Source organism: Diorhabda sublineata, chromosome 4, assembly GCF_026230105.1.
Source record: "Diorhabda sublineata isolate icDioSubl1.1 chromosome 4, icDioSubl1.1, whole genome shotgun sequence".
Taxonomy (NCBI): domain Eukaryota; kingdom Metazoa; phylum Arthropoda; class Insecta; order Coleoptera; family Chrysomelidae; genus Diorhabda; species Diorhabda sublineata.
The window spans coordinates 26,633,164-26,645,324 of NC_079477.1; the positions used below are offsets into that span (position 1 = coordinate 26,633,164).

Consider the following 12,161-nt stretch of genomic DNA (forward strand, 5'->3'; position numbering starts at 1 on the left):
TTGTAGACCATAAAATTATCTAAAAAAAAACGTGTTAATACTTTTTTTCCTACTCTTTCTGAGATATAATGATTCAAAAAGTTGCAAAAATTGTAATTGCTATAATATGCACACTCCACCTATGAAGTGGTGTATTAGTGAGTTTTTTTATGTTGTTATCCAAGTAGGTCTATTCCTAGGGTCTGTTGTGATCATGTTTAATTTGATACTATTGCAAAATAATGAATTAGCAGAGATTGAGAAGATAAAAGCGATTTAAATAAAAAAAGTTGAGAAATTTAATCGTCCTAGTTGCAACTTTCAAATTCTTATTCTGAGTGAATGTAAATTTCGTCAACAGCGTAAAATATGAGGGACTTATCTATGAAAATCTGGGATGATAGCGACCCTCAACTGAATTTCCAGTTGTTGGAATTTGTTTGTGGTGTGCCAGTTGAGTCCTTTGGGTGTGGTTGTAACTCCAACCTGGCAGTTGTAGACTAGTGAATATGAAGAATAAAACCACCACAAATTTACAAAAATTTACTCTGATGGGTGTAGTGTAGATAGAATTCGAATACATTCCGAGGTTTTATTGAATTTCTTGTGGGAGGTCGATCACAAATTAATTTTTTCAAACACTCGAATGTTAGAATAAATAAATCAGAAGTGACTATTGTACCACAATACGTGAACAAAGGAATATTCAAAATGTTTGAAGGAAAACTTAACAAGCGGAATGGCATGTTACAATTTATAGTACAGCTTGATATCAGATTTCATGTAGGAGATCTTCTTTTTTCAAAACTTGTGGATTAAATTGAAGTAAATATATGCTTATTCATTTTTATTTAAAATGGAAACAATTCAAGTGATATAAATATTTACAGTAAAATTATTTTGTTTGAACAATTTTAGTTTTTGTAGTTGTAATAATTAAAAGATATAGTACATTAAAAACAAGTATATAAAATCTCACATTACTTATATAAAAGAAACAGTCTTTAAAACTAACATTAATATATGCTAGAAAAATTTAAAAAATTAGAAAACTCTACCTACATATCTTATATTGGAATTTTTGAATTTGCATTTTTTCACTTTAATCATGTACCTTGATTTTTTTTATATATAGAATACTTTAATAAAATTTTCTATAGTTCAATTTGTTCCAAGAAATTTTTTTATCGATTTAAAAACATATATTTGCTGTATAAAGATTTGAGTTCTGTAAAAATTGCTAATAAATCATTTGAATTTAAGAAGATAAAAAAAGAGACTTATTAATTTCCGATATATTTTATTTTTCTAAAATTTGTTTGTCATTTAATTAGTCTTTAGAAATAAAGTGATAACATTGATCTGTTTAATAACCAATTAAATTAATATATCAACAATGTTTTATGAATATTATCTAGAATAATGAGAGATTATTACAATATTCGAATACGAAAAGGTGAATAATATCAAGTATTTCGTTTATATTACATTAACCTCACGAAAAATTAAAATTTATGTTTTATAAATAAATATTTGTAAATCTTACTCAATATACAAATTATTGTCAATGAATTTTGGAAATTAGATAATTCTGTTTGGGTCAAACAGAATTTTTATAAAGATAAAAAATCTTGTGAATTTTAGGTACACTATAAAATTGAGTAAATCAAAAATTTGAGGTTTAGATTTAAAGGAAAAAAGTTCAATCCAAAAATTCCTATAGATCATTCCGAGTTATTATTACTGTTGGTAGTACAGTTGCCGAAAACTTCTTGAGAAGCATAAGTGATGTACAAAAACCCATTAGCATTAGCATGTTCAGCATATACTTGGGAAATAGTTAGAGTTAAACTCGTCATAGATTTGTTATTTACTAAAATGTATAACGCTTGCTGAGGATTGAGACGTATCCTATTCCTAGAACAAAAAATATAATATTTTGACAATATACATTCTAGAATCAACAAACTCTAATTAATTTTTGTCATTTTATTTATCGAAAAAAAAATAGATCTCACAGAATCAATTTATACAGGGCTTGTTTCAGAATAATAATTACTTGCGTAAAACTTTTAGGAACACTATTCAATGAAAAAATAGAAGGCATGCTAGAAGCTTATTGATTCTTTTTGTAAATAATTTCCAGACTTTTATTCATATATATTTATCAGAGGATGATTCAAGGGAACTGCATTTCAAAGTAGCCCCATTTTCAGCGACTAATGGTTGTTTTAAGATCTGAAAAAATGCTCAAGGGGTAGGAATATCAGTAAGTCATCGCTGAAACAGATGTTCTGTAAAAATGCCGAAGAAGGGAGGTCGGAGAAAGTTAAGCTGATTATATCGTTCTAGAAATAGATACATTAAAACAAACATGAACAAAAAAAGTTTTTTGTTTACTAGACGGGTACTGATTTAAATTCTGATAGAAATTACAAAACATTCTAAATCGGAAGATGTACCTAGTAGATTATTTGTATCATTTAAAAGGGATGTTGACATTTTTCTAAACTTTTTATGTTTAAAAGAAAATTGTTAAATAATACTGATTGTGTTTTATGAGATATATTTTTGATATTGTACAGGGTGGCAGATTTGTGAAAACTCTTGTCAATAACTCTGAGGTGATTGCTGCCATTTCCTGGAGGGTATTTTCCTTTAGCTGACTGATGTTTCTTAGACTGTACAGGTAGACATGTCAATCAAGAGGGGTCAAGCGAGGGCTACGTGGGGTCAAGGGATTGCAGGAAATATCTGTCTCACAATCGCCATAGAGTTATTTGATGTGTGACAGTTCGCTCCTTCTTGTTAGAACCAAGTTCTCGTATTCGATATTCTTGATATCGCAAGTTCTGGAGTCAAATATCCATCTAACATCGCAATATATCGGTCAGTGTTAACGGTGATGTTTCGTCCTTGTGAATCTTCAAAGAAGAAAGGGCCAATAATTAATTTGCTTCAGATTGCTGCCTATACCGTTACCTTCGGACTATGCAGTGGTTTTTGATGTTTCATTTTTGGATTTTTTCGGTTGAATAACGACAATTTTGTCGGTTTACGAACCCATTTAAATGAAAATGAGCCTCATCTGAAAAAAGAGTGTTGTCTAAAGTGGAAAATCGACTAAGCATTTCTTCAGCAAATGCCAACCTCTTTTAATTCCTGTGTTAACTGGAGCTTATAAGGATGCAGCTTAAGATCCAACTTCAAAATTCGCTGTAAATTTCGTCGTGACTAGTTTAAAGTCGCCGATCGCTTCCGGATTTTCTCGTACTGACTCCTTCATCCTATCAATATTGTCTGTGGTCCTAGACGCTCTTGAACAAACTTTTGCTGGTGGATTAAACCGGAACCGGTATCTTCAAAACGCTTAACCCATATTTTAAATCAAAACGTATGAACGACTTCGCGAAAAAAAAAAAATAATGCAACATGCACTTCTATTGCTGCACCCTGTATGTACGTACCTAATTATTATTTGAAACTGGGACATTGTAATATCTTGCGGAACTAAAAATTTTGCTTTATCCAATGGAGGTAATTGAGTTTCTTTATGATAACGCTGTACTATTATCTGCAAAAGAAGAATTATAGTATTCTCAGCTACCTATCTGGTGATTTTGAGAGATAAAAAGATATAAAATATTAACATCATATTCAATCATACTTGATTTAAAAAAAATTATTGAAACTTACAGGTATTTTAGTTGGAAATCGATTTTTAATAGCAAGAACTTCTTCTCTTCGTACCTCTGTAAAGAAAAAAATCGAATTTGTTATTTTTTCAATGCGACTTGTATATTATTCTTTAAAATTGCTTTATTATATAATTTTCTTTATTGGTAAGGTTGTTTCACTACCGAAAAGTTCTGATTTCAATCATTCGGATTATTCTATTATTATCGTTAATGGTGTGGTACACAAAAAAGTAGATAGACGGAGTTGTTTATCATACAGCCTCAGTTATAGTTTTTCTTAATAATTAGTATTATTAATTATATACAAAAAATGTATCAAATTAGCGTAAAAATATTTCAAAAATGCCCCGAGTACTTTTTTAGGTTATGATTGCAATTTTATCATATTTTATATCGTTCCCTAGTATCAGTGTTACTATTAAATACTGATTTCACAATTTAAACCCATTTAAAAACAAGTAGCAAGGGCTGTTACTTATATTCTTGGCGTTAACAAGTGACTGTTTCTATAAGTTATCTTTCATTGTTAAACATAACCTCACAACCTGTCGAGTGTAAGATGCTATCAATGGACTACACATGCGATGACGTTCATTCATATTTCAACACCTAGTGTAATTAATTCAAACGTAGACTATGTTCACTCTAATGCCAACCAAACCATCAGCAAGTTACTTTATACTCATTTGGTTATGGATCAACAAACAAAATAACTGTTGATTATATGAGTCCCTCACGACGAGCCAAATCCAACAATTGTTGCCGTGTTTTTCGGGTCAATTTTTGCTTACAGACAATTCAATTTTTAATCAGAAACTATGGGCCAACCACGATGAAGCTTTGATTTAGCATCTACTTCTACTTTTTGTATCTGTATATCAATAAGAAACATCTGGTCGCTGGTTTTTAATAATGTCAGTTTAAAGCAGTAGTGGTTTGATCATATATACCTCGGCATCACAGTAAACGCGATAGAAAAAGCTCGAGCTGCGTTTAACATCAAAGATATTTCTTTAAAACTAAAATTAAGATTAGTCAGATGTTACATATTTTCTGTTATGTCGTGGTGAAGAGGTAGTAGCTGTAGAGGCTTGGACCACGACCGAGGCTACCTGGGTATATCGGCATATTTTCAAAATATTCTGGATGGAGCACATCACCGGCATGGAGCTTATAAAAAGACTAGAAGACTTTACAGTAAAAAAACTGAAACGAGAATTTTGGCCACATAATAAGGCAAGACGAGTTTAGGTTAGGTCATCTGTTGATCTGATTAGAAACTTGGTAAACAAGATAAGAATAGGCTTCTAATAGCTAATGTTCGTAACGGATAAGTCATTGAAAGAAGAAGAAGCAGAAAAAGAAGACGAATATAAACAGCACGCTTTTAGTTGAAAGAAAGGTTTGTTTATTGATTATTTGTTATACCTCGTATAAACAGTAATTAATACACATAGTTTGCTGATAATATTTAGCTATTTATAAATATTTTATGATCAACATAAATACACAACTGTTTATTTTATAACTTTTATATCAGTTTTTGTATTATGATTGTTCCATTTCAATTGAATACATAGAGGAATATTTTGATTTAATCGAACTGACAATAATTGTAAAAGAACTAAAAATAGATGATGACGATTCTACAAGGAATCGAAGGTAACAGCTCTTCTGTGAATGCGAGGCTTTCCTTAGACATAAATTAAGCTACTTACTTCTTTATAACAAAAGATGTAAGTCGCATAGCCTCTCGACAGGTATATTTCTTTACAAAATAAACTTGAACGTTGGGTAGTGTCTATTTTATATGACTCAACTCTTTCAACGGTTTCTTATTCATCTATGAGTCGCACTTTGATTAAGACAGCTTTTTATCTAAACAAAACTGTCATTACTGGTCCTCTGAAATTCCCCATAAGAAAATAAAAACACCATCTTCCAAAAAGACAGTATTAGCGATAAAAAGCGCTTCTGGATTCATTAGACTTAATTTATGTTAAAGATACTGCACTTAATGTTTACTTATCTTGGAAACCGCAATATGTTTCATAACTTTTTTATACCAGAAATCGACAAATTTACTGTATTAGATTATATACTTGGTTCCAATAGGAAAGTGCTACTTGACCGACTGCAAACGTTTTAGTCAGAGCCATGTTTTCGGAAAGGGTGATCTCTAAACGGGAGCACGTGCACTGATATTAATTTATATCCAGTGAGAAGACAAATAATTAACAATATTTTTTTCGGAGAGTGAAGCACAATTCCGCTATTCTTTTCCTAAATTCCATTTATAACGTATTCTAATGATGAAAATCTTTTTGTACACTCTGTATATTATATAGCATGATAACAAACTGACAGGCTACGTCATTTCCGAATTGAATAATAGCAGTTTTAGAGCTTACTCAATAACGTTTGAATACTTGAGGGTCTTGAAGAATTTTTATATCTCCAATATTAAAAATTGAGGCAGTTTAAACACTAAAAATCTCGTACATCAGTGACATTGACGATATGGAATAATGTAACCTCATTTTCATTTGTCATCATACTTTAGTTTTAAGTCTACATACTTAGTTCAACAATGTTCTAACCTTGTAACAATTCCAAATAATAGTGATAGTCCTTCTTCTCAAAAACCTCAAAAACAAATTTGATAAAATCCTCGTCAGATAAAAGTCTCTCTTCTGCAAATTTAACTTTAAGGTTAGGATACAGACTCACTCATACGATGGTCAAACGGAAATTAAGCGTACAAAATGGCCGAAATGTCACTATATTTTTCAACTTAAATTGATAAGCTTAGATACCAGAGGTAATAATGCCTTTTTTGACATCTTTTTTCGATATACCCTGTATGCCTTTTTATCATCGATATTATTTTTCTGTATACTCTGTATGTAAAGTATGCCACATGCCTGGTTGCGAGGGCGTATGTACCGTTATCATGATAGGGATCTTTCCATCGCTCGCTAAAATTTTCTCACGTTCAATGGGGCCATCTCTACTTTTCTCGCCGAAATCGGTAACTTTTCATACACCCACATATTAATTTATGTCAACGTAAAAGCATAGATCCCTATTGAAAAAGAATCTTTATGCAGAGGAAACTAATCCTAATCCTAATAATATATTTTTACCTTTTGAAAAAATTTTTTGAATTCCAATAAAATCTTAGTGATAGTTATATACGTCAAACGCAAATTAGGATTCATACTGTATTTAATCCACGATTGAAATTCTTTGATCTCATTTCATTATTTAAAACTTTTAGATTATTTTCGAGAGAATAATATTTGTCTCATTTTTTTTAATTGGATCAAGGATGTTTGCAAAATCATACAGTGTGTTTGAATAACCTGACACTGACCTACGCTTTAGAAACTTTCGACGTTGCTATTGAGGTTTTATATGTCTAGATAAATATATTAGTTTTAGTAAAGTGTTAAAATTATCCCACGCACATCCCAAAAAAACCGTTTGTTTGGTGCAAACGGTGCAAAAATTGAGCTGTATTTCTGTGGAACATTGCCAAAAACTCGATGGAAACATGGAAACGACGCTGTTTTTGTTCCATTGTAAATAAACTCGGCACCCATCTTGCGCCCAGCATGGAACCCTTGTGCATTAAGATAGAAAATTTGAAATGATAAACTAATTGATGTTTGAACGAAGCCTTCAATATTTCAACACCCTATTAAGAAATTATGGAACAACGAATGTGTATCCTAAATTATTGTTGTAAACTTCAATTGTCTAAATATAATGGATTCATCGGGATTGAACTCTTTATATTTGGAAAAATACAATAAGAAGGACAAAATATAAGTACAGGAAATTTTACATTTGGGACATCCTGTATAACTGGAAATAAGTTAACAAGTGACTCTCCCTGTATATTCATATGGATTATAAATTCATATGAAGATAGTAACCGAAATACGAGTATAAATGTTTTTTTTTATGTAAATTATTATTATTATAATTATTATTTTGTAGGTGGTTTTTGTGGCAAATTGTCTTTTAACTTAAAATTGATGTTTAAACAGATAAAAATCATGAAGCTTCGATCTATTTCGGTATTTATCCAAATGTAATTTTATATTGACAATTGATAATATTGATAAATAGATCACCTACAACATGAATATCAAAATAAAAATATTTTTTTGAACGTCACTAGATAATTTATTTATTTTCAGTTGTCATATCTTGAAAGTAAGTAGCATCTTTTATTTAAATTAACCACAGTTACATTGAAATTAATAAAATTGAATTATGAATCCTATTTAAATTAGGCTTTTTTATCATCGACAACTTTCGTGGTTCTATGTATGTGAACTATTTCTAAAATTCTCTTTTTTATATTTGACCTTGTTTCAAAAATTTTAGAATTTTTCTAATTGAATACATGTTTTTTTGATATTCCATGGTTTGTTTTATTTTTTTATATCATATTGATGTCTTTTCAATCTATTTTCTAAATATTGAGATGTTTGTCCTATGTGTCCTATCGTTACATGACACTTTTTTTGTTTTTAGGTGTAGTAGATTTTATTTTAATGAAATATCTCGAGATGCTTAAAATCATCAACAACGTATTATAAAATTTGAAAGGAATGCTCGAATAGATAGGCAACTATTTTTTTCATCGTATTTATCGCTTCTTAATCTATTTTCTCAATATTGAGATGTTTGTCATATATGTTCTATCATTATAAACTACTTTTTTTTTGTTTTCAGCTGTGTTAGATTAATGAAATATTTCGATATACGTCAATATTGATCTGCTTTAAAATCGATTTTCAATTAAAAAAAAATCTAAAATCAACATAAAGTATTATTAAATTGAATGAAATGTCTTTATTATAGTAAACTACAGGGTGCGGCAGCATAACTTCCTTTTTTAAAAAGTTCGCCATTTAGTCGGTAGATGTCGTAACGGAGTGCTAGTGGTCTCGTTCGAGAGGGGGGACTATAAAGTTTTGTCCCGGCACAGTTCAGTCGCCATCATGCGTTGGAACAGTGAGGAGCGTGCGTTTGCCGTTGAGGTTTACTTTTCGAGCGGATGTTCTGTGATCGCAACCCAGCGCGCCTTTCGGAATCGCTTTAATTTAGCCCCCTTGGCCCCTGTCCCGGACCGGAAATCAATTGTTACGTGGGTCACTACGTTCAGACAAACTGCAAGTGTGACAAGACGAAGAACTGGAGTCCCTCGGCCCATTAGATCACCGGAGAACATTGAGTTAGTTAGAACTTCAGTGTTGCGATCACCACGGCGTTCTGCGCGCAAACATGCGTCTGCCCTTGGACTTTCCGATCGTTCTGTGAGGAGAATACTTCATGATGATCTTCATTTTCATCCATACAAGATGGCAATTGTGCAGGAACTTTCTGAACGTGACTTCAATTCTCGGAGGAACGCGTGTGAGGTTTTTCTGGAAGTCGTTCCTGAGGACGCTATTGTTTTTTTTAGTGATGAAGCCCATTTTCATTTGTGTGGATCCGTAAACAAACAAAACATGCGCTACTGGGCTGATACCAATCCTCGACAATTGCATTAACGGCCTTTGCATTCACCTAAAGTCACAGTGTGGTGTGCAATTTACTCACGTGGAATTATTGGTCCCTGGTTCTTTGAGGAAAATGAAGTCACAGTGACAGTGAATTCGCACCGGTATGTAAACATGTTACAGGAATTTTTTTTCCCACGGCTAGATGAGTTGGACTTAGGGGACACTTGGTTCCAACAAGACGGAGCAACGGCACACACTTCAGAGCGCCTTATCTCAATTAGGGGCGATTTGGAGTGGCCAGCCCGCTCTCCCGATTTGACCCCTTGTGATTATTTCCCATGGGGTTTTTTGAAATCCCGTGTGTATGTGAACCGTCCAAGGACCCTACAAGATTTGAAGACGAACATCCAGGAAGAAATTGCCAACATAACGCCTGCTATGCTGGCAAGAGTCATAACAAACGCCAGAAATCGGTTTACTCAGTGTATGGAGAATGGGGGACGTCACCTAACTGATTTGATCTTCAAAACTCAGTAAAACAAAACTTTATGTATGTGCCTGTATTATAAAAAACGAATAAAAATTTTCTGATTCATACAATAAGTTTTATTAACTTTTGAAAAAAGGAAGTTATGCTGCCGCACCCTGTATATGTTGTATCAAAGCTAGTAAATACTTTAGGGTTTGCCTATTTAGATTTCACAATATATTGTATTTCATGATTTTTAGCTATTTATACCAGAATTAGTGAAAATTCAAATAAAAAATTAGCAGTATTTTTTTTCAGTTTTATATATAAACCAATTTTCTAATGAAAAAAGGCTAAAATAGACAACTATTTTTTATATCGTATTTATGATTTCTCAATCTATTTTCTCAATAATGAGATGTTTGTCCTATGTGCCCTATCATGACAAAGGACTCTTTGTTCTTGTGATTTAGATTTTGGTTTAGTGGAATTTTATAATTTATGTCAAGATTCTATTTTGAAACCAACTTTCAATTAAAAAAGACCTAAAATCAACAAAAAACCATTATTAAATTGGAATGATAGGTATGCCCTAATATATAGTAAACTCTTTGGTATTACAAAGTAAGTCAATTAGGTTAAAAAATGATCAATGTCCATTTTTTCCAGTTTACTATCCTGTATATAGTCTTGTGCCCCGAAACTGTCATTTCCAATAAACTTTAGTTTTTAATAGATATTTGTATAATTTTATATAACCGAGTATTAGATTACAGATATAAACCGATTACCGGTTATAGAATAGTTATGACAATCTGTATATGATATGAATAATTATTTTTAATATTTAAATAACCTATTACTGACCTACTGTTTTTAGTGCCTTTTTACTAACATTGTTGTTGAAATTTGTTATCCCGTTAAACTGCTTGACTTCATTTAAAATATTATTCATAATTTTAACCGAACACAAATTGTTATTATCGCACTCACACAATTTCAAACTGTTAAGACTGTTTTCCGATGAATCTGAATACATTTTATTTATCACTATTTACCCGTCTCTCTCACAATTGATTTATTTGCTTTTATTTCGGTTTGAAAATATTGAAATTGTTCTACGAGTGTATCAGTTTGAAAACAAAGCGTTGTTTAATCCCATTTCTTCGATTTCTTATCTTTATCTACTGACCGACTATATTTAGGTGGGGGTACAGGGTTCATCAAAACTCTGGAAAGTTTCGAATTGTTAAAAAAAGTAGGTACATTATAAATAATGTATTCAATACTGATTCAAAGTGAGGTTAGTTTTCCGCTTAGTACTTAAATGTTAGAAGTATTACCTATTTCTAATTCGGTTTTTTCTCCCTTTGCCATTTTATTTTTATCAATAAACGTAAACTTCAACGAGAATTTTTTTTTGAAAAAAAGAAGCTGATAATATTGTATATTTTCAATCGATAATTACTGCTAACTGAAGTACTTCGAAATAATGTCTGCTTTTTGTGTAGAGATACAAAAATATATTAAAGCTTCACTCTTTTCTAAAATATTTAACTGGTAAACAAAGTTTTTAAGCTAATTTTCACTTCATTTAACAAAATAATTTTCTTTGAAACTTCTCCTACTATTTTTTCCACCATTTTTATAAAAAATCTATTTCTGTTTCTGTTTTCAGATCTTCAAACAGCCAGTAAATTCTTACAGAGAAGGCACATGGCCTTTCTTCATGATTTCCTTCTTCAATCAGTTCAATAATATACCTACAGTTGTATAATAGTTACAGTTGATCATTTTTCCCCTTTTTTTAAATATTTACTTTTCAAATTTATCACAACACATCATTATCCCCTTCAATAAAGTATTATAACTAATACAATTGTAGCTCCGGTGTTTCATCTGTCGAAATAACCTCCACAATGTTGTGGTAGTCACTCGGAGCCAGGTCAGGCGAGTAAGGTGCCTGGGCAGCGTAACCATGACATTTTTAGCCGAAAACTGTTGAACAGAACAGTCTACACCTTAATACATAATCTTCCGAACACTTCCAAATAGAAGGTTCAACGTTTTGACCTTTACTAGGTTCTTTTCACTCAGATAACTACCATTTTGATTCAAACGAATAATGGTGGATCCAATTTTATCTATGGTTACGCTGAAACTCCTTTTGATGAGGACATGTAATACTCATTTGGATATATAGCCGAGAGTTATTCTTATTGAGACACTCGGTATATTTAGGAATACAGACTATGATGGTGATGAGGTCAATAAACTTTTATCAAAAAATTGCATATTTGAAATATTTAATTAACATCTAACTGAAATAATACTATATTTATATCATTGACAGGCTTTCACTAATGAGATTTGCAACATTAAGATTCTTATCTTGTTAATATATATATAACATCAGTAAATATTTTTTATAATTGAACTTCTTATCTATATTTCTTTGTAGCTCTTGGACTTTGATGTGAAAATAGCACAATT

General features: G+C 31.3%; 2 protein-coding genes across 4 annotated transcripts in view; one reads left to right on the forward strand and one right to left on the reverse strand.

Annotated features, from left to right (window-relative positions):
• The window catches only part of LOC130442679 (biotin--protein ligase), a 28,670-nt gene that overhangs the window by 1,881 nt on the left and 14,628 nt on the right, over nucleotides 1-12,161 (forward strand). The window contains exon 1 of one of the 3 annotated variants that reach the window (XM_056776998.1): nucleotides 10,742-10,971. The exons of 1 other annotated variant lie outside the window; for it this stretch is intronic. The gene's annotated coding sequence lies outside the window, so the exon portion shown is untranslated. Of the gene's footprint in view, nucleotides 1-10,741; nucleotides 10,972-12,161 lie in introns of those variants that run through there. One more of the 3 variants, XM_056776997.1, reaches the window with a different exon arrangement.
• On the reverse strand, nucleotides 810-10,881 carry LOC130442681 (microtubule-associated proteins 1A/1B light chain 3C-like). Its single transcript, XM_056776999.1, has 4 exons — nucleotides 10,536-10,881; nucleotides 3,676-3,731; nucleotides 3,447-3,553; nucleotides 810-1,896 (listed from the first exon to the last, which is right to left on the reverse strand). The coding sequence occupies exons 1-4, from the start codon at nucleotides 10,705-10,707 to the stop codon at nucleotides 1,704-1,706; spliced, it is 528 nt and encodes a 175-aa protein (XP_056632977.1). The 5' UTR covers nucleotides 10,708-10,881; the 3' UTR covers nucleotides 810-1,703.